The sequence below is a fragment of the Dasypus novemcinctus genome, chromosome 21 (assembly GCF_030445035.2).
Source record: "Dasypus novemcinctus isolate mDasNov1 chromosome 21, mDasNov1.1.hap2, whole genome shotgun sequence".
Classification (NCBI taxonomy): domain Eukaryota; kingdom Metazoa; phylum Chordata; class Mammalia; order Cingulata; family Dasypodidae; genus Dasypus; species Dasypus novemcinctus.
The window spans coordinates 69771183-69796173 of NC_080693.1; the positions used below are offsets into that span (position 1 = coordinate 69771183).

General features: G+C 41.6%; 1 protein-coding gene and 1 non-coding gene across 5 annotated transcripts; one reads left to right on the forward strand and one right to left on the reverse strand.

Moving 5' to 3' along the window:
• Positions 1-1373: 1373 nt before the first annotated feature.
• KPNA2 (karyopherin subunit alpha 2) lies at positions 1374-23645 on the reverse strand. 4 transcript variants are annotated; one of them, XM_058284550.2, is made up of 13 exons: positions 23514-23645; positions 23076-23162; positions 21687-21789; positions 7210-7307; positions 6920-7057; positions 5908-5996; positions 4771-5039; positions 4033-4127; positions 3666-3929; positions 3248-3481; positions 2813-2995; positions 2109-2258; positions 1374-1718 (listed from the first exon to the last, which is right to left on the reverse strand). In XM_058284550.2, the coding sequence occupies exons 3-13, from the start codon at positions 21751-21753 to the stop codon at positions 1626-1628; spliced, it is 1680 nt and encodes a 559-aa protein (XP_058140533.1). In that variant the 5' UTR covers positions 21754-21789; positions 23076-23162; positions 23514-23645; the 3' UTR covers positions 1374-1625. The 4 variants fall into 4 exon arrangements, with proteins under 4 accessions (XP_058140533.1, XP_058140532.1, XP_058140534.1 ...); XM_058284549.1 differs by lacking the exons at positions 23076-23162; positions 23514-23645 and adding an exon at positions 22463-22498; XM_058284551.2 differs by lacking the exons at positions 21687-21789; positions 23076-23162; positions 23514-23645 and adding an exon at positions 8297-8429.
• Positions 23646-23758: 113 nt separating this feature from the next.
• Positions 23759-23831, forward strand: TRNAR-CCG (transfer RNA arginine (anticodon CCG)). The gene has a single exon. It is a non-coding gene; the product is annotated as a tRNA-Arg (tRNA).
• Positions 23832-24991: the final 1160 nt, after the last annotated feature.

A 24991-nucleotide genomic window follows, 5' to 3' on the forward strand; every position in this document is an offset into this window, starting at 1 on the left:
AACCCCTCTGACTAAAGATCCCTTACAGAGCTCCCAAACTGGTCTTACGCGGTTGGCTGCCCTGCTCCCCAGTGAAAGGCCAGATTCGGATAAAAGTCCAAAGGCAGGAGCTTGCAAGACTATCCCAAGGGTTGCACTATTGTCGCAGGGAATGGATGCTGGATTACAGGCGTAAGCCCAAAGGGGTTTCATTGCAGACCCCATCTCCAAGTCAATAAAAAGCAACTCCTGCCCACCCCCACCCCCCCAAAAAAAGAAAAAAAAATTTTAGACCCAGCATTCAAGGAAGGATTCATGTTTGGGCAAAGTTAGGACGGTAGGAGGCATGGACTAAGTAGTAGTTGGGAAAAGGTGGGTAGCGGAGGGTAGCCTAGGGAGCTATAGGAGTTAAAGTATTTCTCTTCTCCTTCCCCTTATTGAAATATTTGAATACGAAGAAAAAAAAAGCAAAACTGAGAAAACCCAGGGATCTAAGAGACATGTCCTAAGCTTAGGAGGCCCATGTGTATGAATGTTAGTGTTCCACATTAGGAACATGTAGTGGGGAGGTGGTGCTTCAAATAAGCATTAAGCCTAAGTGCTCCCTATTTCTAGCATTCAAACAAGATAAATATTAAACATTGTTACATGAAAGGAACTTTAAAAGGTTGTTTAAACTGAAAGGACAAAATGTGTATGCACATCCATGAAACGGGAAGAAAAATTCTCGTTTGTAGCCATTAAGGGATGGTAAGAGGAAGTTTGTTGCACACTAATCCATTAGTGACTAGAAAAATATCATTTACTGCATATAGTATGCCTTAAAGGTCACAATTCATTTGCAACTTAGTCTTCCATTCATATTAACCCCTGCCCTTAGCTTCTATGGCTACCTTCTATGGGAAAAAATGTCAGCCAAAGCCGTCATGAGTTTCAAAGTCATATTTCAGCAGCAGAGGGTTAGCTTGTTCATTACTTTTCCACTAATTGAAAAAGAGAAACTGACAAGAGTACTTTTCAGAGTATCATTACAGTTAAGAATTATATCCCATCTCCCTGGCCAGTGAGACATGAGGAGACACTGGCAAAGGACTCTTAACCATTCTTCTGTGAAAACTTCTGAAATTTTCCCTGCTTGGTATGAAGAGAATGAAGTCTGGAAGTACCAACAGTACCAAAAAAAGTCTCCTTTTTTTGCCTAGAGCAAAGTCAGGACTCAGATGTAGGCAGGAAAAAAGTGTACCCTGTACGTTTAATAACAGCACAAACCCTCCATCAATGATGTCTACAAAAACAACTACCTCTGGAGGTGAGTAGTTTAACCAGCTTTGGTTGGGATGCCCTTCATCTGCATTCTTAAGAGTCCCAAATTAGAAAAGCAACAGAGGGCATGATGAAGAAAAGGTGGAATTTAATCTTTATTTACAGGACACACTGTAAGATATGAAATTCCACATAGAAATAAGAAACACATTGAAGAGAGGCTTCATACAGTATGTACAGTTTGGAACTGTTCAAGTATAGTTTTGTTGTAAAAAGTGCTACATAACAAATCACATTTAAAAAAGAGCTCTTAGTAGAGAAACAGCAAGACAAACTTATACCAAACATAGTACATAAACAACTTTATACCTCAGTTGTACAATCTAAAAGTTAAAAGTCCCAGGAGTACCATCCTGAACTTGGAAGGTATAGCCTTCAGAGGTAGTTTCTGGCACAACATTCTGATCTTCTTCTTCCTGGAAATGTATATATACACATATATTTTAAAAGACAATATAATGCCATAAATATGGCACATTTCTAAATGGTAGCCTATGTTATTTTAGGAGGTACTGGGGATTCAACCAGGGACCTTGTCAGGTGCTCAACCATAGAGCTACATCCACTCAGCTCTATTAAGGTCTTTGTCTATGTATTTTACCTTCGATCCTACACAATATTCTAATATTTGAAATAGAGGGAAAAAATACATTAAAAAGAGGGCTTCTGAAACCTGGTCAATCCATGAGGGCCTGTGAGGGGTAGGTTCTGAATGAGTTAAAGAATGCTTTTCTAAGTAAAAAACCTTATGGGTCTGACACTACATTTGTATTTCCCAAGTTGTTAATATTACCATCATTACTTACCTCTACAGAGAAATACTTCTCAATCAAGCTTAATGAAGCCTTGTAAACAGACTCATTTTCATGGTTTTGTAGAGCTTCAATTTTGTCCAAGCCTCCACATTCTTCAATCATTATACTAAGTTTCTCAGTTTCACCTAGTTTCTCAGCAGCCTAAAATAAAAATTTTTTTGAAGTTTACTGATATACTCTGAACACTCTACTTTATCCGTGAGTACTGTTACGTATTTCTAACAAAAATAATCATTGAAAAGACAGTCTAGAGCACAAGTGAGATCATTGGCCACACAATAGTTATCTTCTCTGGGTGATGGATACATGAAAGCTCATTAATCTACACAAAAATTCTGTATGTTAAAAGTTCTATAATCAGAAGTTTAAATAAAAATTTAAGTAGGGCCTATCTACCCATCACTTTGACAAAGTACCATGTGTTGGCATACTTGGAACAATCAGGGATGGAACTGGAAATAAATAACATTAGGTAAAACTAAGTCATTCATATTTAAGTTCACAAAAATTCAGTATTAAATGCTCCAAAAACTGCCATAGCTTCCACTTGTCATCTCTTTTGTGCTCTTACCAAGAGAGGCTTTCTAATCCTGTGTTTTACTAATGAATAAACTCAGATGCTCTCCCCCAGTCTAAATAGTAAACTGATTATCATCAAGCCCAAATTCAAATAAATGCCACATTGTTAGGCTTACCTGAAAGATATTTGAAATGGCATCGAGAATAACCAGTATAATTTTGGTATCCTTTGCAGTTAAAAGGTTCATCAATGGTTCTATTATTCCACAATGGACAAGGTATACAATCTGTTCAACTGTTCCACCACTTGTATAGTTGGTCACAGCCCATACAGCTTCCTTTTGTGTCTTAAACTCTGCCTAATAAACATTAGGAAGAGGGTTTATTTGAAAATGATCTTAAAGAGAATTCCAAAGTAATGCTTTACAAAACAATGACTGAACATTAAGCTACTGGATCTTAAATGAGAGGGATTAATTATTACTGGCTAAAATTTAGCAAGTAAAACCCAACACTGCACATTTATTTTACCAAGCACAGCTCTACCAAATGCCCATCCCTAAGTACGTAAATGCAAACAATCATTTTACTAAGTCCTAAAACTCAGTTACCTGAGAAAGAACGCTAACAAGGAAAGGGACCAATCCATGATTCACTACTTGCTGTATCTGGTCCTGACGGCCAGCTGTGATGTTTGACATTGTCCAGGTAGCTTCCTTCTGAATATTATTTTTGGAGTTAGTTAGCAGGCTGGGAAAGACAGCAAGTGCTCCTGCATCTATTACAACCTGAGTCTGTTCATCTGTCCCAGTAACAATATTCCCTATGGCTCTTAGTGCAGGAGTCTGAAAAGGAAAAAAAAATTGCTGATGCTGACAGTTACATTTTACAGCATTGCTCAAAGAATCTGTACTATAAAAGTTCTGCAAGTAAGAAGCCCAACATGGCCCAAAATAGGCAACATTGCGATATTAGTTTCAATTGATTATGCTCCTTGTACTTTATATTCTAATCTATAAGTTAACTTACCACAATTGGCAATTGAGTAGCCCCAAGGAGCTTCACAAGCTGAGGCACAACTCCAGTTTTCACAACCATTTCAATCCGTTCATTTGGACCATCAGTAAGATAGGAAATGGCCCAGCAGGTATCTGTTAATACTTCTGGATCATCATGATGCAGGAGACGAATGAGAGTAGGAAGAATTTGCTCAACAGCATCTAAAGGGGGTGCAGGATTCTTGTTTCGACAAAGGTTTGAAAGTGTCCAGGTAAGATTACGTAAGTAACTATACTGGGAGGGGGAAAAAAAAAATCAATGAGAGGTTCTGTCTTTTATGGGAGAAAGGGGAAATTAGAATCAAGATTAAATAAACTTATTGATGTTAGTAACTTACTGCTAAAGATGACATGTTAGGAGGTGCAAGCAGAGCCAACAGAGGATCAATTGCACCATATTTGATAACCAAGTCTCGGAAAGCTGAGCCATCACCTGAAAAAAGGGAAAGGTTCATCATATCTACTTGTTTGTTTTGTTTTTGTTTTTTTAAAGATTTATTTAATTCCCCTCCCCTCCCCCGGTTGTCTGTTTTCTGTGTCTTTTTGCTGCGTCTTGTTTCTTTGTCTGCTTCTGTTGTCATCAGCGGCACGGGAAGTGTGGGCGGCGCCATTCCTCGGCAGGCTGCTCCCTCCTTCGCGCTGGGCGGCTCTCTTTATGGGTGCACTCCTTGCGCATGGGGCTCCCCTACGCGGGGGACACCCCTGTGTAGCAGGGCACTCCTTGCGCGCATCAGCACTGCGCATGGGCCAGCTCCACACGGGTCAAGGAGGCCCGGGGCTTGAACCGCGGACTTCCCATGTGGTAGACGGACGCCCTAACCACTGGGCTAAAGTCCGTTTCTCCATCCTATCTACTTGTTTGGCACCATCACTGTTCAGGGACTTAGTGGACTCTCTCAGAAACCTCATTTACTTAGATGTCTCTAAGATGCCTTTTGTAGATGCCACTCATCACTCCTAAAAAGATCCTGAATCAATTTCAAAATCTGACTCAAGGAACACTATTATTTTTAACAACGAACATGTCTTACAATCTCACTTGTTTAGTCAGTCAAAAGAACTCTAAATGAAAATACCTGCAATGTTTCCTAGAGCCCAGACAGCTTGTTCACTGATGTGAGCATGGGGAGATGCCAACAAAGAAACGAATGCTGGGATACCACCTCCGTCTACCACAGCCTTGGTCTGTTCTGATGTCCCAGAAGCAATGTTAGTGAGTGCCCAAGCAGATTCAAACTGAATGGGAGTACAATCAGTTCTGTCCAAGAAGGACACAAATTTTGGAATCAAACCAGCCCGGATTATGTTGTCTATAGGCGGCTGTTTCTCCCTAGAAAGCAGTTTCCTAAGGAAGAGAAAAAGAAACAAAAAATTAAAGGTGATTATCAAGTTTGTATAAAAACCCAATTAAAATATTGAGATTTCCTGAAACTTTCTTAAGCTTAACAGACAATTTGCAATGTGCTTTGTACTTGGTATCACTAGCTCCTTTTACTAAAAATGGAAATACTACCAGTAATATAGACGACCCTCCTCTCTGCAGCTCTATCAACCCTATTACTTTTTAAAAATGCTGACAATCTGACAGGGTCACTCTCTTATTATTAATTTAATCTGTACTTCCCTGGATGCTAGTGAGGTTAAATATCTTTTCCATGATCTTTTACAATTTGGATTTGTTTTTCTGCAAGCTGTCAAGCTATAGAGAAAATGAATACTTTCTGCCATATGATAGGAGGCTGGGTCTAAATTAAATTAATCTTATTTTCTAAATGGATGGCTAGTTCTACTTACTGAATAATTCCTTCTTTCCCTTCTTTTCCCTTCTTTCCCATTGTTCACTGACTTGAAATAGCACTTTGACAAAAACTTTACAGCTTTAAAAAAAAAAAGGGCAGGCCAAAAGGGGTTGACTGTGGGGATCAGGTGTAGCTCAGTGACTGAGTGCCTGCTTCCCATGTCCTGGGTTCATTCCCCGCTAACTCCTTAAAAAAAAAGGTTAACAGTGATTAGCACTGGAGATGGCATTTTAAGCAATCATAGAGATTTACAGTTAAGTAATTAACTGTATTGGGAGTTTCTAATAAAACTACACCTATGAGTAACAATCTCTCCTCTACCCAGACCTCGTGCCTATCCCCTTCCCCAAGCACACAAAAAAATTAAGTCTGAATTTTTTAGGCTACCCTTGCTACAGAGCAGACAAGACCTACCTAGCAGCTTGAGTGGCTTGGAGCTGGCTTTCCAAATTGTTGCTATTTATGCCTTTGACAATGTCATCAATAGACCAATTCACAGTGCCCTAGAAAAAAAGTGGAATTAGTTTTGCAAATTATTTTTGAAATTAGTGACACCACTGTGAAGACATTTTTAGGTTTATAATCAGTTACTACATTTACTTTTGCTGTTAATCACACATTTGTTATTTTATATGTACAATGGTTCTCAAACTTGGTGTCATGACTCTCTGAAGCCTCAAGTTTTAGGATACCCAAGCATTTTGTCACTAAAAATGGTTGTGAACAACTTAAAAATGAATTAGAGGAAATCTAAGCTTATTCCCACATTACTCAATCACCTACAGTCAGTTGTTTCCTTGGGGGAGGAAAGGGATATAGTTAAAAGCAATGTGCTGGCAATTTTCAGATCTAAGCTTACAATCTAAATATGGATGCTATTATGCTGCGATTCAGATGAAAGAAGGCTAGAACAAATGTAATGGTTACTCAAAAAGACAGTGTTCTCTTAGCCGACAACTTAAGCAAATAGAGAAATAACCATAAAACAAATTGTAGGCATAACATTTATTCTGTATTCTAGGTGCAGATCTAGGGTGCTGGTGCTACAGGAATTCAGGGTAAGAGTCTTTCTGCTGAGCTGACTAGTGAGCGCTATAAGGAGATGATGGGGTTTGAGCATAATAGTACTTTAGAACTATAGCACAATAGGTATTCATTGGGGAAAAAAACTTTAATTTCTCTACTAGAAATGCAGAGAAAACTGACAAGAAAATCAGAGCTAAAGGAAGACCTGGGAACCCGCAGATTAGTAGATTATGGATGAGTGGGCAAGAAAGCCCAACAAAGATTACTGTTTGGAACAGAAAAAAGATCTTCACAGATTTGACAATTAAAACCACAGGCTAGGAATGTTACTTAAATCTCTAAGAAAAACAGCCCCATACCATTGTCTGGTAACCATAAGTCATGAGCTGAATTTATTTACCTGGTTATTACGGTTTTCCTGCAATGGAGAAGTAGCATCATCAGGAAAAGAGCTGACATTTCTCCTTTTCAGCATCTGGTCATCCTTCTTAGCTTTCCGCAACTCCACATTAACTTCTATTCGCCGCCGCCTCATTTCCTTGAGCAAAGATAACTTATTGTTTCACCTATTCAGGTTAGATTTTGTTGCCAAGTGAGGGCATTTTTGTTAATTCCCCCAAGGTTTTGATCCCTTCCCAAACATCTTCCCATTTAAAAAGTATCATATGGAAGGGGACAGAAGGTACTTACTGTACTGTCTTTCCCCTTGTTCTTGAATCTGTTAAGGCGGGCAGCTGGTGAATTAGCATTCTCATTGGTGGACATGGTTGTGAGACAAAGGGAGAAAGCTAGAAGATGGGGTGGGAGAAGAGAAAAAAACATTTCTCTTTTATCATTGTGCCTTGTCAATAAGAACATAATTACTAAACATATATCGAATCCTCACTGCTGTATTAGAGAAAAAAAGTAGTTTTGACCAAAGGATAATAGTCCCCTCCCCTCGGCAGAGCTTGAGGCTTTCTGGAGAACTGTCAATCAGAAATATAACAGGAACCAGATAAATTTAAGTTTCCTAGTAGCCACATTTTTTAAAAAGCAAAACAAGCAGCTTCTATCTTTGTACGTCTTTAAGTGGCTAAAATAAGTACATTTTCTACACGTGAAAATTAAAAGAAAAAATTGGATCATTACGTTAAGGAACCTTACATGACATTTCCTGTCAATGAGAACTTGGTTCTGCATCTCAAGCATCTTGCACTCATTTTTAAATCCGGCGATTTCGAACTATGTCCTTATTAAATGAGGCTGACATCAGCTGTGCCTCATTCAGGCTTAAAAAACCGAGAGCAGTCTTTGAAAGGTGACCAAAGTAAAAGCTGTCCTCACAACTTGCTATTTTTAGCCCCATTATGTTCGTCAAGGAATTTGTGATACACAATCAGCCAATCCAGGGCCTAAATGTTAGCGTTCCTCCAACCGCCGCCTCCACAGCCCCTGCCCCCGCCGGCAGGAAGATGTAGCGTTGAACCCCGGGAGGATGGGGGCGCAAGGGCGGCCCGGGCCCTCCCGGGACATTCGCCCTCAGGCCTGTCTCACCCCGTCTCTCAGGGCCTCTAGGCGTACAGGCTTTCGTTGCGGTTCGCAGTTTCGGAGCCCTAAAGGATAAGCACCCGCACTGCGAAACTAAAAGCCTGGTTAACGAAGGACGTCCCCGAGGCTGCGCCAACGAGGGAGGCCAAAGCTAGGCCCGGCCTGTCGCCCCGGTCTCCTCTCGCCCCTCCCACAAGCGGAGGGCGGCCCGCGGGCCAGCCGTTACCGCTGCGGCCCGTCTTCGTACCTGTGGAGCGGGGTCGGCCTTCCACAAGAGGCGGTGCGGGGCTCACAGGCTGCAGACCGACTGCCGCGAAAACGTCCACCACGGCTCAGGCCGAGGACTGTGTGGCTCGTGCAGCCGGCCGGCGCGATTTAAATTTCCCGGTGGCTCCGCATTCCGATTGGCTGGTTCGAGCCTAAGCTATCTGCCCATTGGTGAATTTGAAAAACACTTTGGGGGGGTGTCAGAGGGCCTGAGGGAAGGAGCATCGCGAGATGAGGGAGGGGCCGGGCGATCCCAGGGCGCCTTGCAGTAGCTGCCGGGTGGGAAGACTACAGACCCGGCATGCCGCGCGAAATAGCGGTTCCCAGCCCCGCCTGGCCGGAGCCACAGGCCTCAGGCTGGTGGGTGGTCGTCGGTTGTTGGCCTGGGCGGCTGGCTGCTTGGCCAAGCAGAAAATGATTCTCAAAAAAAATAGTTCTTTTAAAAATTTCTCATATGAAAAACACTTCTCTGCTTTTTTTTCCCCGATAGGATGCAAAAGGAACTCGGCGGGGGTTTCTGGAGTCGGGAAGTGGGGGGTGAAAGTGGGACGGGTAAAGCAGATTTACATTGCACTCTTCATGTTTTTTTTTTTAATTACATCATAAAAGACTGTACGGAGGCCACAAATACAATAACAAACGGTTTATTATGTCTTTTTCTCCAAAGAGTCTTTAAGATTTTTTTTATTAAGAAATTTCAAATACAGAATTGCAAATCTTTACCCAGATTTACGAAATGTTAACATTTTGCCACATTTGCTACTTCTCTGAATATATGAGTGAGTACGTGTGATTTTTTTCAACTGTTCATTTTGAAATTATTTCAAACTTAGAGAAGACTTGCAAAAATAATACAAACCCCATTAAACGAACTGCAATAGAATGTGGTTTTTAAATATTTTTTTAGTAATATGTTTTACAGTAAAGAAATTATGTCCTTTCGCCTCTAAACATTCCAGTGTGTATCATTACGAATAAGGACTTGCTCTTAAATAACCACAATGGAATTATCAAATTCAGGAAAATTGGAATTTTTTTTTTTTTTTTTGAGGTGCTTGGGGTCCAGGATTGAATCCAGACACAGCAAATATACACAGAAAACAGACAACCGGGGTGGGGGGGAAGGGGAGAGAAATAAATAAATCTTTAAAAAAAACAAAATGCAACAAAAAACTATATATATAATGACAGGGAATATTACTTTCAAGAAGCTATCCTATGAAAATCTGGGCACCATGATATATGTAAAAATATGTTCAATGCCACATTGTATTGCACAGCACATAGTTGGAAGCAAACATAACTTCATAGGTATAGTGGATAGCTGATATGATTTGTCTTTTCCCAAATTTGTCAGCTCTGGTTGGAGTCAGATTTGCCACGAAGCTTATGAAGCATAAGCTTCAGGATCCTTCCCTTACACAGACACTTTTCCTGGAGCTGAGAGGGCCCTAACGATGGATTTTTCTTGTCATGCTTTTTTAAAATTTACAAAGGTATGATATTTTAACCACAACATATTAAGACTTCTTTCTTTTCCTACTCTAACTTCAGCTTCACACCAGCCCATCTCCTTGGTGTTGAGTAATGTGCACATAGGCAACTGGGGGATGCAGCTTAGGAGAAGCTGAGTGCTACATTTAGCTTCTGCTTGGTTGGGTATATTTATGTGGTTCACAGTTAAGAGTGGCTTCCGGGAATTTCCTACTGCCCACTCAACTCCTGGTATCTTGACACAAAGGTGCAGGGCCAGATACATATGCTACCAAATATGTAAGAAAAAGTATAACCTAACTGTAGCAAGCAGCTAAATAAAATAATATTTTTCTGGATTTTGTGGAATTTGACAACTTCTGAAAATTTGTAATTTGTTGTGATTTCTCATTCTAAATAAATATTCATTTTGGTACCTAATATTGTTATTCACAATTTTTTTTTTTTTCTTAAAAAGGACTTGCCCAAATTACATATCCTTCAGGCTTCACAAAGCCTGGATTGGCTCTTGGGTGTAGTGGCTGCCAATCATGTCCCTGTCTCTGGTCTCAAGACAATAAGATGGGTGTGAGACCAAGACCTGGCTACTCAAATTACCTTGCCACCCAGTCAAGGAGGCCCTGGGTTTGAAATGTGGACCTCCCATGTGGTAGGCAGATGCCCTAACTATTGGGCCAAGTCCGCTTCCCACCACTTTCAAACTTGGTGCCACTTTAGAACTTGGTGCTACCTTCAAACTTGGTGCCAAAGTCGTTAGAGCCCTTTTCCCTCCTTACTTTAACTGCAGAGCCAGTTTAGCTTCACCTTCATGCAAAGGCTAATCTTAACCCTTTTTCTTACACTGTCTGCTCTCTGTGTCTGTTCATCTCCTTTTTAGGAGGTACTGGGAACTGAACCAGGGACCTCCAATGTAGTAGGCGGGTGTCCAACTGCTTGAGCCACATTCACTTCCCTCCACATGCTTTTAATGGGGCTTCCCTTACTTCTTAGCTCCAGGACTGGTCAAGTAACCTAGGCCTGGCCAAAGAAAGCACTTAAGCTTTGTAACCATTTTAAGTTAGATCATGGGTGGGTAGGTAACCAAAGCCTGGCGAATCAGATTCTATCCTGTAAATTTATAGGGGAACTATTGAGAAAGAAAAGGTTCTTTCCACTGTGTTACTAAATAAGTACATTTTCAGTGTGGTACTCCCTGTGGTTACTATGCACCACGTGGGAGGGTTTGCTGGAGAATGGAAAGAGAGACAGAGATCCATCTGATGATATTCAATGTTGCCTTTAATTCAGCAACATCTGAAGCTAGTACATCCTTGGAATTCCCCCTTGCGTGAGCCAATAAAGCCTTCATTTGCATGGGTGTTTTACTTAAACTAACTTAAATAAGTTTTCTTCCACAAATGAGTTCTAACTAATACATTAGTCCATTTAGATTCTCTCCTGGAACTTTGAATCTTTTTTTTTAAAGATTTATTTTATTGATTTATTTATTTCTCCCCAGCCCCTTGTTGTTTGCATTTGCTGTGTCTGTCGTGTGCTGGTTCTTCTTTTCAGGAGGCACTGTTAAACCGAACCCAGGACCTCTGATGTGGGAGGGAGGCATCTAATCGCTTGAGCCACCTTCGCTCCCTGCTTTGTTGTGACTCGTTATGTTTCATCATGTCTCTTGTTGCTCAGCTCACTGTACCTGCCCACAGTGTCACCTCATGTCTTGCTCATCTTCTTTAGGAAGCACTGGAAACTGAACCCGGGACCTCCCATGTGGTAGGCAGGAACACAATTGCTTGAGTCACATCTGCTTCCTAGAAATTTGAATTTTGAAAAGGGCTGGGGCTGAGTTGTTTGAGATACAGCAGGCCAGAGATAATGTCACTGAGCTACTGCAGCTGAGAGCCTCTGGTTTCTGTCCTTCTAGTTAACTTCTCTTTCAGTGCTAGGAATTATGCAATATTCCTCAAATATACCCCTTTCTGAATTAAGTTAGTGCAGCAGCAATAGTCAATTGTCCATCAAAAACTCAGGATCCGAAAAGAATAAAAGAAAAAAAAAAACAATTCAGGATCGGGAGCAGATGTGGCTCAAGCAGTTGGGTGCCCGCCTCCCAGATGTGAGGTCCTGGGTTCAGTTTCCAGTGCCTCCTAAAGACGATGAGCAAGACAGTGAGCTGATGCATCAAGCTGACACAACAAGGAGACACAATGAAGATACATAACAAGCAGCTGAGGTGGTTCAGGTGATTAGATGCCTCCTTCCTACATGGGAAGTCCAAGGTTCAGCACCTGGTGCACCTCCTAAAGGAAGACAAGTACACAAAAAACAGACACAGTGAGTGCAAACAATGGGGGGGGGGGGATAAATAAAATAAATCCTTAAAATATATATAATTTGGTGGGAAGCCTATGTGGCTCAAGCAGTTGAGTGCCTGTTTCCCACATGGGAGGTCCCATGTTCATTTCTTAGTGCCTCCTAAAAGAAAATACAGACAACCAGCAAACAGACAAGGGAGCCATCTCATGGAAGGGGTGGGAATTCACTAAAAAAAACAAAAAAAGCAAACAAACTAAAAATCCAACTCAGGGGAGCAATGTGGCTCAGGGTTGACTGCCACTTCCCACATATGAGGTTACAAGGTCCCAGCTCAATCCCCAGTAAAACAAAACAAAACAAAACCTGGTGATCCAGGCTCAAAATGTTTGTTTTCTTATCGCTGAAACTGCACTCTTGAGGTTTCAGTCCATATGGGGGGAATATCAGGGAGCGTGATAATTCAGCCAGCCAGTCTGCTACTCATGGAATAAATGAATAGGCAAAACTTTGGGTGGGTGATGGACTTGGCCCAGTGGTTAGGGCCTCCGTCTACCACATGGGAGGTCCGTGGTTCAAACCCCGGGCCTCCTTGACCCATGTGCAGCTGGCCCATGCGCAGTGCTGATGCGCGCAAGGAGTGCCCTGCCACGCAGGGATGTCCCCCGTGCAGGGGAGCCTCATGCACAGGGAGTGCGCCCTGTAAGGAAAGCCGCCCAGCACAAAAGAAAGTGCAGCCTGCCCAGGAATGGCTCCGCACACACAGAGAGCTGACACAGCAAGATGACGCAACAAAAAAAGAAACACAGATTCCCGTGCCACTGACAACAACAGAAGCAGACAAAGAAGACGCAGCAAATAGACACAGAGAACAGACAATGGGGGCGGGGGGGAGAAAGAAAAAGAAAGAAAGAAATCTTTAAAAAAAAGGATTCCAGAGTAAAGGGGCAGTGCCTATTAAAAAAAAAAAAAACTTTGGGTGATTTATTCTGACTCAGGAGATTAGATTGCTGTTGCTCAAGGAGGACATGGAGAAGTATGGAGAGAAAGTTGCCTGGGGCTCCTCTTTTTATTCCCACGCCTGTGGTAAGGAATAGAAGTTAATGGGAAATTTCACAGCTCGACAGTGCAAGACTGGAATGGTGGTTTGGATCACCGACCTGCTAGTCACAGAATCGAGACCAGTTGTGTGGTTTGCTGAAGGCCCAGGTGAAACGGAGCGGGAGGAATCTGTCTTGTGACCAGTTCACAGTGCTTCATTTGATGAACTAGAAAATTTTGAGCATTTCCTTGTCTTTTTTTTTCTTTATATGTTGGATATATTGGAGGTATTTTGATTCACTGTTTAGTCCAAGAATATAAAATAATGAGAAAGGATGCCAATAGAAATAAAGGAAGAACATACCAAAAGGTGCTAGACCCAGAGACTGGTAACCCCCTGACTTCCCGCTGAGTGTGTTAACTGGACATGACTTTCTGTGGCTTTCACCAGACAGGGGGAGATACATTTTCATTTGTATGTGGAATCGCTGTATTCAATTAGATAGAACCAATAGAAATTGTTGATGTTCAACTATTTTTTTAACTTTTTATATTGAAATAATTTCAAACTTACAGTTGCAAAAATAATACAAAGCCCATACAGAGAACTCCAATATACCCCCACCCCTACCCAGATACCCAGATCCACCAATTTCAACATTTTCCCACCTTTGCCAAGTCAATCTATGATTTATCTACTTTCTGAACATTAGAGCGCAGTTGCATACATCATACTCCATGAATACATATTACGTTCATGCACATTTCCTACAAACAAGGATACTCACTTGTGTATTCACCTTAAGTACAGTTATCAAGTTCAGGAAATTTACTGTCCATATAAAGCTTACATTCTATATTCCAAATGTTTCCAATGTTCCACTAATGTCCTTTGGTGCCTTTTCTCCTTCCTTCTTAGATCCTTCCAGTGTCACATATTGCATTTTTTAAAAAGATTTATTTATTTATTCCCCCTTACTCTTCCCTCCCCCTCCCCCTCCCTTGCTGTTTTTGCTGTCTGTGTCCATTTGCTGTGTGATCTTCTATATAGATATATAGAAATATATCTACTTCTCTTTTTGTCTTCTCATCTTTTCTCCTCTAGGATTCACTAGGATTTGATACCTGGGAACCCCCAACATAGAGAGAGGTTCCCTGTCAGCTGTGTCACCTTAGTTCCTGATTTCTGCTGTGCTTCACCTTGACTCTCACGTTTGTCTCTTTTGTTGCATCATCATTTTGCTGCATGACTCACTTGTGCAGGCACTGGCTCACCACATGGGCACTGGCTCACTTCATGGGCATGCTTGCTCTTCTTCTTTTTCACCAGGAAAGGCCCCAGGGATTGGACCCAGGTCCTCCCATATGGTAGACAGAAGCCCTATCACTTGAGTCACATCCGCTTTCCACATATTGCATTTAATTTTCTTTATCTCTTTAGTTAGTTCCTTCGTTCCTCCCTCCCTCCCTCTTTCTCGTTCTTTCTTTTTTCTTTTTCTTTTCTCTCCCTCTCTGCTCTTTCTTTCACAAATACACAAATTTTCCTTTCCAGTGTGATTAATCATATTCACAATGTTGCAGTGCCCTCACCACCATCCTAGAACTTTCCCTTCATTCCAAACAGAAACCCCACACTCACTTTTCATTAACTCCCCATTGCTCCTTGCCCCCACCCTGGTAGCCTGTATTCTATGTTCTATGAGTTTGCATATTCTCTGATATTTTCTTTGTGATTTCCATGGGACTTAAATTTAAACTATTTTTAAGTAGCTTTATTGAGATATAATTAACATATTATGCAATTTGCTCATTTAAAGTGTACAATACAGTGATTTTATTATATTCAGAGTTGTTCAACCATCATCATAATCAATTTTAGTACATTTTCATCACCCATTAACTTAGGCAACCATTAGCCTACTTTCTATATAGATTTGCCTATTTTAAACATCTGCTATAAGTAGAATCATATACTACATGATATTTTGTGACTGCCTTCTTTCAATTAACATGATATTCATTCATGCTGTAGCATGTATCAGTACTTTGTTTCCTTTCATTGGCAAATAATATGCCATTGTATGTACGTTTATACCACATTTTAAAAATTCATTCATCTGTTGATGACTATTTGATTTGTTTCCACTTTTTAGTTTTTATGAAAAATGCTCTAAGTATTAGTGTACAAATTTTTGTGTGGATATGTGTTCATTTCTCTTGAGTATATACCTAGGATTGGAATTGTGGTCAAAAAGTAATTCTCGGGAAGCAAATTTGGCTCAATGGATAGAGTGTCCACCTATCACATGGGAGGTCCAGGGTTCAAACCCAGGGCCTCCTGACCTGTGTGATGAGATGGCCCACACGCAGTACTGATGTGCCTAAGGAGTGCTGTGCCATGCAGGGGTGTAAGGGAGACCTACGCGCAAGGAGTGTGCCCCGTAAGGAGAGCCACCCAGTGCAAAAAAAGTGCAGCCTGCCCAGGAGTGGCACCACACACACGGAGAGCTGACACAACAAGATGATGCAACAAAAAGAGACACCGGTTTCCGGTGCTGCTGACAAGAATCCAAGTGGACACAGAAAAACACACAATGAATGGACACAAGAGAGCAGACAACTCGGGGGAGGGCGGGAAGGGGAGAGAAATAAATTTTTAAAAATAAATCTTTAAAAAATAAAGTAACTCTGAAATGGGGGGAAGGTTTAGAGTGAGGGGTGAACATGGGAGATTGTCAGGTATGTGGCTAAAACTGTAATAATGAAAAACTCTTTAGAAAGAGGATTACTTAAGGTGTTTGATGGGGGCATCTGGCACAGGGTTCACCTGAGGCAGGCTTCTAGGGAGTGTATGAGTGCTCATCTTGTCATATTGTGTTATATCAGTGGGTGGAGACACATACAATTAGTGGGAAAGTTGTACCCCCGTCCTGGGGTGGACTGCTATTCTTAAAGTGTGTCTCTAAGAGCATGGGTGGCTCCCAATGGGGGAGGATAGACTAAAGTGTCAAGCCCTCAGCATTGTTGTAAGTATCTATGAGTCTTGTCCTTCAAGCAGTGAGGTTGTTACTTGGGCCCTGAGGGAAGGGGGAGAGAGGAATAGAATAGATGGAAGTGGGGGTAAGTGGGGGGCAATGGAAGTGTTCCATAAGATCTTTGCAATGATGGATATAAACCATGTTAAATTTCACCAAAAATTTATAAAAGTATATAGTCTAAAATGTAAACCATAACGTAAACCATAATGTAACCTAAAATTTAGAAAAGTGTACAGTCTAAAATATAAACCATAATGTAAGCAATAATGGAACCATGGTTGGTAGGTTTGTTTCAATATCTGTAATCAGCTATAGCAAATATAACATCCACAAGTAAAAAGATCATTGCTGGGGAAGTGGGAAAAGGGTTTGATGTTGGGTATATAGGACTCCCCTATTTTGTTTATGTGACTTCACTGTGATCTAAAAATTTTTAGAAGACAAAATAAAATTTTAAAAAAGGATGTAGACACTGAGGAAATAATGGAGAAGACTGCCTTTCCACTGTACATGCAGGGCAACACCTATTACTGTGATGAAAGGCAAAACATCAAAAACAAAGTTTTATATTTCTCATTTTTAATACCTCAATTTTTTTTTACTTTTACTTTTTCTAAATTATTATGTATTCTAGTTCTAATCTTTAAACCTGTCAATATTATTTCATTTTCCTACTAACTGAATTTGGGAATATATTAGGCTTCATTTTTGAAGAAGTTTTGGATCACAGAGGGGTTCAACTATGGCAGGGGATGAGCACTGGTGTGGGGTGTCATTGATGGGGGATGCATGGATGGGAGGGAATTCTCCAGGGCATGCATATAGCTTATACAGATATGTTTGGATGTTTGCTGGGTATTGTCATAGTGGATAGAGTCATACATGACAACTGAGGGAGTGCTGAGTTCCCATCCTTGGGAGCTCTGTCACATTTCCCAATGGAACAGCCACAATTCCCCAAGTGCAAGGACAAAGACCAGTGAAGAAGGATGGTCCAATGATGGGCCTTTGATACTGATGACTATACTTAAGAGCCTGTGTGCGTGAAATTTCAACTAGGCCTAGAGCTTCAGGGTGCCTCAGAGTTACTTTCTAAGAACCTTCATGTTGCTCAAATGTGGCTACTCTCTAAGCCAAACTCAGCCTGTAAATGCATTACCTTCCCCTAAGCGTGGGACATGACTCCCAGGGATTAGCCTCCCTGGTGCTGAAGGATTACTACCATCACCAGCTGCTGATGCAACTATAAAAAGATCTTGAATAAAAGGGGGAAATGGTAAAGACAAACGAGTTTATATGGCTAAGAGACTTCAAACTGAGTCGGGAAGTCTTCAGAGGGGTTGCGCTTACACACGTCTCAGCAGGACCCCAGAGACAGTCAAAGTAGATACAACCCCAGGTACTGATGCTCCTGAGGGCTAAGGAGACATACAGGTTCTATGGTCATGACAGATATCTCTGGAGTTCAGTGCCTTGCCAGTGGGCCCTATTTTGGAATTTGTGCTCCTGAATGTGTTGGAGTTGGGCTCAGATGTGACTTCTCTACACACGCCTCTTCTGTCACATTTACTGAATCTGTGGTTGGCGCTGGGGTTGGTATATGCTCAGGAAACTTGACTCTCTGGACTGTCCATGTGCCAGCTGGGCCCTGAGCCTCAGCAGAGTTGCAACACCTACTCTCCAGTTCGTTGGACTTACCCAAGTCAACTGATGGGGAGGTGAGAATGGTCAACCACCACAGGGAACTGAGAGCATCTACAACTGCAAGCAGGAGAATCGCATCCATAAGCCATGTGGGATCTAGGTCCCCTCTCAATTTAAAGCTGGAGTGGACATCACCATCCCAGGGTCCACAGGATGGAGGACTATAATATGGTTTGGAGTGGACTTGCTGGTATTTTACTATAGAAATGTTGTGACTCTAGCAATGGAACTAATTCTATCACTGATATGGAGACAGTGGACACGGGAGTTGCTGAGGGCAGGGAGAGGGAGGAAGAGGTGTGATATGGGGCATTTTAGGGACTTGGAGTTGTCCTGAATGATACTGCAGGGACAGAAGCAGGACATTGTATATTCTGCCATAGACCTCTGGATAGACTGGGGGAGAATGTGAACTACAATGTAAACTATGGTCCATGCGGTGTGGCAGCACTCCAGGGTATATTCACCAAATGCAATGAACATGCCTTACTGATGAAAGGGGATGTTGATGTGGAGGAGTGGGGTGGGGGCTGGGGTTGGGAGTGGGGAGTGGGGTATATGGGAAATTCTCTTTTTTTAAAGATTTATTTTTTATTTATTTCTCTCCCCTTCCCCCTCCCCCAGTTGTCTGCTCTCTATGTTCATTCGCTATGTGTTCTTCTGTGATCGCTTCTGCCCTTATCTGCGGCACCCAGAATCTGTTTCTTTTTGTTGCATCATCTTGTTGCGTCAGCGCTCCGTGTGTGCGGTGCCATTCTTGGGCAGGCTGCGCTTTTCTTTCGCACTGGGCGGCTCTCCTTACAGGGCACACTCCTTGCACGTGGAGTTCCTCTAAGCGGGGGACACCCCTAAGTGGCACAGCACTCCTTGCGCACATCAGCACTGCACATGGACCAACTCCACATGGGTCAAGGAGGCCCGGGGTTTGAACCGCAGACTTCCCATGTGTAGGTGGACGCCCTATCCATTGGGCCAAGTCTGCTTCCCTCTTAGGTTTTTTAACGTAATGTTTTGTGTGATCTACTTATCTCTAAAAAAAAAAAGACAATAATAAAAATAAATTTTAAAAAAAGTAACTCCATGTTTAATATTTTGCAGAACTGTTCTGGAAAATCAAACTGTTTACCAAAGAGGCTGCATCATTTTACATTCCCACTAGGAACACATGAGGGTTCCAATTTCTCCATATCCTTATCAACATTGTTATTATCTAATTATTGCCATTTGAGTGGGTATGAAGTGGTTCCTCATTGTGGTTTTGACTTGCATTTCCCTAGTGGAAAATGATGTTGAGCATCTTTTCACGTGCATATTGGCCATTCATATACCTTTTTTGGAGAATTATCAATTTAGATTCTTTGTCATTTTTATTCATAAAAAAATAATCAGGGGCATTGAGGGAATTATATATACATATGAGAAAAAGGGTGCATGTGTATGGTGAAAAAAATGTAAAACAAAGGGGCGTAGGGGAAGTGGCTGTGGCTCAATCAATTGGGCTCCCATCTACCATATGGGATGCAAACCCAGGGCCTCCTGTGAAGGCAAGTTGGCCCATGCCCATGGAGAGCTGATGGCCCACGCACGCCTGCAGAGAGCTCACAGCCTGCACCTGCAGAGAGCTGGCACAGCAAGATGACGCAACAAAGGGAGACAAGCAGACATAGAAGAATGCCCAGTGAATGGACACAGAGCAGACAGCAAGCAAGACGCAAGAGGGGGGAAATAATCTTTAAACAAACAAAAACAAACAACAACAACAAACCACAAAACCAAGGGGTGGAGTGTAGTGGATATCTGTTGTTTCCATCTTCTTGTCTTTTCTCCCAGTTTCAGGTAGCAGTAGTCTCTTTTGTTTGGGGAATTGTCCTTCCCTTATCCAGAATGAATTCGTGGGGCTGCCAAGAGTTTCTGACTCTCCCCTCTTTATCCTACCACAGGTGGTCACGTGACCCTGAGTAGTCTATTCCGAGTCACAGCAATTTGTCCAAGGGATGGCCCTGATTCACACCAGGGGTGGCCCTGATCCATACCAGAACAATTAGTCAGTCTCTATCGAGAATTCAAATCTTAAACAGAGACACCTAAGGAACAAAACTGAGATGTCTGATGGCAGCACCCTAGAGAGAAAGTTTATGGGTTCCTGCTCTTGAGATTTCTGGGAGTAAGCTGTCCTCCCCCAAGCCCACTGGGTGTCCAGCTACTCTTTCAGTTCTGTGAGCTACTACAGTATTCTTCTAATAACTCTCTTTTTGGATTAAATTCAAGTCAGTTTTTGTTGTTTGTTTGTAACCAATCAATAATTGTATATAATTAAGAATGAATAAATACCTTGTAGAGAAATCAGTCGGTAGAGTATTATATCATTAAAAAGAAGGACGTACATATATATGTACCAAAATTTTAAAACTACTAAAGTGATAATTCTCATCACAGCAAAAAATAACATAAATAAACAACACTGCTACAAAACCTGTAGACCACAGAGCTGATGGTGGACTATGAACTCTGTTACCTGCCCACAACCACATACATATATAAACTGAGAGATTTATAGCAGTTTGACAATACCACAACATCTTTATCAATTTTTACAAAAGTATTGGTTGGCAGCAGATTGTAAATTAAAACAAAACAAACAACAACAAAAAAACCTCTGGATCTTCACCAGAGATCATTTGAGAAGCACTGGAATGTCAAGAACAGTAAAGAGTCTAAGATTTCACACTCCTTGCAAGCTAGTAAGTTAGCCTGCCATAGTTTCATGGTTGCTGGCAAAAGACATGAGACTCCTGTCTCTGACACCTGGGTCAGAAACAAAGGACTTTATTACTCACAGCAATAGCAATAGCCAGAGTATCAGTGTTTGTGCCAATTTCCTGAGCTCTGATTTCCATAAGGTGACACAGAGAAGTCCAGGTGAAATCTGTACACACAGTGGTTGGATTAAACAGAGGAACCCTGAGCTTGGGGGATGTTTTAGCCTGCTAGGCTGCCAAAAGCAGTATACCAGAAATGGCTTGGCTTTTACAATAGGGGTTTGTCTTACAAGCACACAGATTTGAGGCTTAAAAAAATGTCCCGAAGACTGGGATCCTAGACTCCAAAGCACATGGTAAGATCTGCTGGGTTCTCCTCTGGGTTTCTTTGCCTTCAGCTTCTTGCTTCCCTGGTTCTCTCTCTTTGTCTGAATTTCATCCTTTTTTTAAAATAAAATTTTATTGAAGTATATCATTCATACATGAACATAACATAAACAATAAATGTATAGTAAAATTTGTGAATTTACAAAACAAACATGCATATCATACAAGGCTTCCATACATCTCCCACCACCAATACCTTGCACTGTTGTGAAACATTTGTTACAAACTATGAAAGCATCATCAAATTATACCACTAATTAAAGCCATGGAAGAAAGAAGCTAAAATCAACAAAACCCAGAAGAGAAGAGAGAGATCCCCAGATGCCACCATGTGCCTTGCCATGTGGGAGAGGAGTTCAGGATCACCAGCAATTGTTCTTTGGGAAGAAAACAGTGCCTTGAGGATGCCTTGATGTGGACACTTTTCCCAGCCTCAGAACTGTAAGCGAATAAATTCCCATTGTATAAAGCCAACCCATTTCATGGTACCTGCTTCCAGCAGACTAGGACAGTAAAGCAGGTCCTCTTGGGAGAGGTAGCCACTCAAAGGCCCATCCTGTACACATTAGCCTGTCTATACAAATGTTTCCTACCAGTTTTTAGGGCCTCATAATTTAACATTCTTTTAAAAGTTTTTCAAACTTACACAAGAGTAGAGAAAAAAGAAAATGAACTCCCACGTGGCCAAACCCAATCTCAGGAATTATCAGCATTCTGCTGTTCTTGGTGTGCACCCTTCCACCTTTCTCCTGATGAGGGACAGAAAAAGAGTATGGGGTTTAGTTTTATGACATATGAATCTGAGTAAGCTTTTTTCCCCCTTCATTTTCTTCATTAACAAGGAAACCTTGGCCATGTCATTTAACCAATCTGTGCTCAATTATGTATCTTTCTGAACCTGGAGAAACAACTGAATTTGTTTTTAGAATTAAATAAAATAAATGCGCATGGACAGGAAAAAAATATATGTGTGTGTGTATATACATATACACATACACTATATATCTATACATACACACTATTAACTATAGCCCATATTTTACATTTGGTGTATTTCTTCCCCAACCCACCTAATTATTAACACCTTGTATTAGTATTATACATTTGTTATCATTCAGGCAAAAATGTTCTCATATTTCTCCTGGAACCACAGTCCATCATCCACCAATGGCTTCCCTGTGTTACAGTCCCATGCTTTGTACAGTCCACTCAACGTTTACACTCAGTGGCTTTTATTTTCATGCTATTGTTGTTCCTTTCAATAACAGGATTAACACCCACCCTGGGCCACACCTTACAGCAGTAACCTAATCAAAAGGTCCCACCCACAGGAATGGATTAACACGATTTTCTGGGGCCTATCCAGCTTCAACCATCACAATGAAACTGAATCTTTTATAACATGCAGTCAGCCTGCCTGACCTTTGTCCAAGAGGGAGACATTTTCTGTGTTGTGCTGGACAGTAAACAAATCTTCCCTCTACTTTGGAGACAGTCTTTATCTTTCAAGTCTGTTTGCTACACAAATATCCCTGGAAAGAAATTCCAGAACAAAAGCTGTTACTGTGCTCTTGCTTGCAAGATGTGCAGCAATACAGAAGACCCAATGAGAACTGTCTCCCAACACGGTAGATAAAGCAGTAAGTCCTACCTATCTTCAGATCATTCCTCAGAAATAACCATTACTGAAAGAGTCTATTCTTCCAGACTGGTTTTATATTTTGCTACTTTTACAGAAAAGGATTCATATCTTAACAATTTTTTTTCAAACTGCTTTTTTCACATCGCAGTGAATTTCAGGTACTAAGAAAGATGCTATAACCCACTATTGCTAAAATAGCAAATGACATTATACAATTGGTGTACTAGGGTTGCAAAGGTGTTCAGGAGTCAACATGAAAGAGGCGAGAGAGCAAGACAGTTTTTTGCGTTGCTGAAGAAAGGGAATACTGAATACTCTTTCACAATTTGGGTAGCAGATTTCCTGACGCTTTTGACTGTTACCTCATTATAAAGGGTTGTGTTCCTGTCTTACCTCAAAATGTGTATTAGTTAAGCATCTCACGGCTCCTTAGGAAGGTGATCCATTTTAGGCATTACTGGGGAATGAGATTCATCGTGCCTTTAATCGGAAGAGAAGGAGGGCAGGAGGAGGGAGGCATGATTTGAGCTCTCTTGGAGTGCAAAAGCCTGTTCACTCCGGGATCCCCCCACAGACCCCAACAGCACATAGCAGGTTATCAAATTAATGTTTGTTGAATAAATGAAGGAAAGAAAGAGAAGGAGGGGGTTAAAAAGGGCAGGAAGGTTGGTTGCTGGGGGTGGGGCAGGTTCTTAACGTCCCCGAACTAAGGAAACGAAAACGAAAAAAAATGCAAATGTCCGGGCCCGTCCGGATCAACTGAATTAGACTGGAGGGCGGGCCTGGAGAAAGGAAGACACTGGAATTTTGTTTAAAGCTCCCCAGGCGAACCTAATGTGCAGCCACGGCCGAGAACCTTCTGAGAAAACCGCCGCGACCCCAACAAGGAGAGCGCCCGAGACGCAGCCCGGCGCTGGTATCAGTCCCGCAGCCACAGGACGCGGCGAGTCGCAGCGCCAGGGCGCAGGCGCCGGAAGGCGCAGGCGCACACCGCCGCCGCTGGGGGCGGGTCCCAAACCGCACGGGAGGTGATGGCATCACGTAAGGAGACGATGTGAGAACCCGGATCCTGTGGTGACCCAGTGGCCTAATGGATAAGGCATCAGCCTCCGGAGCTGGGGATTGTGGGTTCGAGTCCCATCTGGGTCGCACCCGTACTAGTTTTGGTATAGAACAGCGGCCAAGGGCGCTGGCGACAGTTTGAAAAATAAAAAGACCATTTTGAAGTGGTTATGTCGCTGCAGCGGTCCCAGGCCGAATGCTGTTAAAAATTAGGAGGTACTACTATGGACTTTAAAAGCAGTACTCCAGAGCTTGCAAATAAAAGATTAAATCTGTGCGTAAGATGAGGCTTTAGTCTTGCTTAACGTACTAATTTTTAAGAGGAAACAAAAAAGCAGTAAGTACGAACTAGCGACTGGACAGATGGCAGGCATCCCCTCTTTTTCCCTCATTTGCAAAACTTTCTCCCCATCCTTACCCCAAGGAGTTGAGTTGAGTACATCCAACTGTCCTGGCTCCAAGCAGAGTTATTTCCAGTATTAAGCAGAGTTTGTAGAAAAGCAACTGTGCTGTTACGACATGCAAATGTAATAAACATAATTTATGACTTCTGTCCTCAAAGTATGGAATATTTTTTTTGCGTGTGGTTGATTTGAAAATTAGTGTAATAAAGAAATACAGTCAGAGTTTAAGCTTTTTGGACCCATTCTGTTCACTAGCCTGAAAAGTTTAAATTCTTGCAAAATTTGTACCAAGGGAATACTGTTGAATTAATTTTTTAAATCTTTTCCAATTTTTAAAAATTATTTTTTAACTATATTTTTAAAGAAGTTTTGATTACAAAAAAGTTACATTGAAAATATAGGGGATTCCCATATACCTCATCCCCTCTTCCTCTCACATTTTCCCTTATTAACGACATCTTTCATTAATGTGGTACTTTGTTACAATTGATGAACACATATTGAAGCATTGCTACTAACATGGTCTATAGTTTAGATTATGGTTTATACTTTGTACCATACAATTTTATAGATTTTGACAAAATGTATAGTGGCCTGTATCGGTCATTGCAATATCATGCTGAATAATTCCAAAATGCCTCATGTTACACCCATTCTTCCCTTATCCTTCCCTCAGATCTCCTGGTGAACACTGCCTTTATATCTGTTACAAGTTGTGCCTTTGCTGGAATAATAATAAATCTACTTTGGTCCATAGTTGCATTCCCCCCTTATATTTGTTCATTCTACAGTCTTGAGGTTTTTGGGATGGTGGTGCTCACTCTGCTTTGAATTAATTTTCCT

Coding starts and splice junctions, on each gene's coding strand:
- KPNA2 (XM_058284549.1), bottom strand. CDS start 22,483: ATGTCTCCCTCTTGGACAAAG. Junction 7,058..7,209: donor ACAAGGGGAAAGACAGTACA/GTAAGTACCTTC, acceptor TCTTTGCTCAAG/GAAATGAGGCGGCGGCGAAT. Junction 2,259..2,812: donor CCATTTCAAATATCTTTCAG/GTAAGCCTAACA, acceptor TTTTTATTTTAG/GCTGCTGAGAAACTAGGTGA.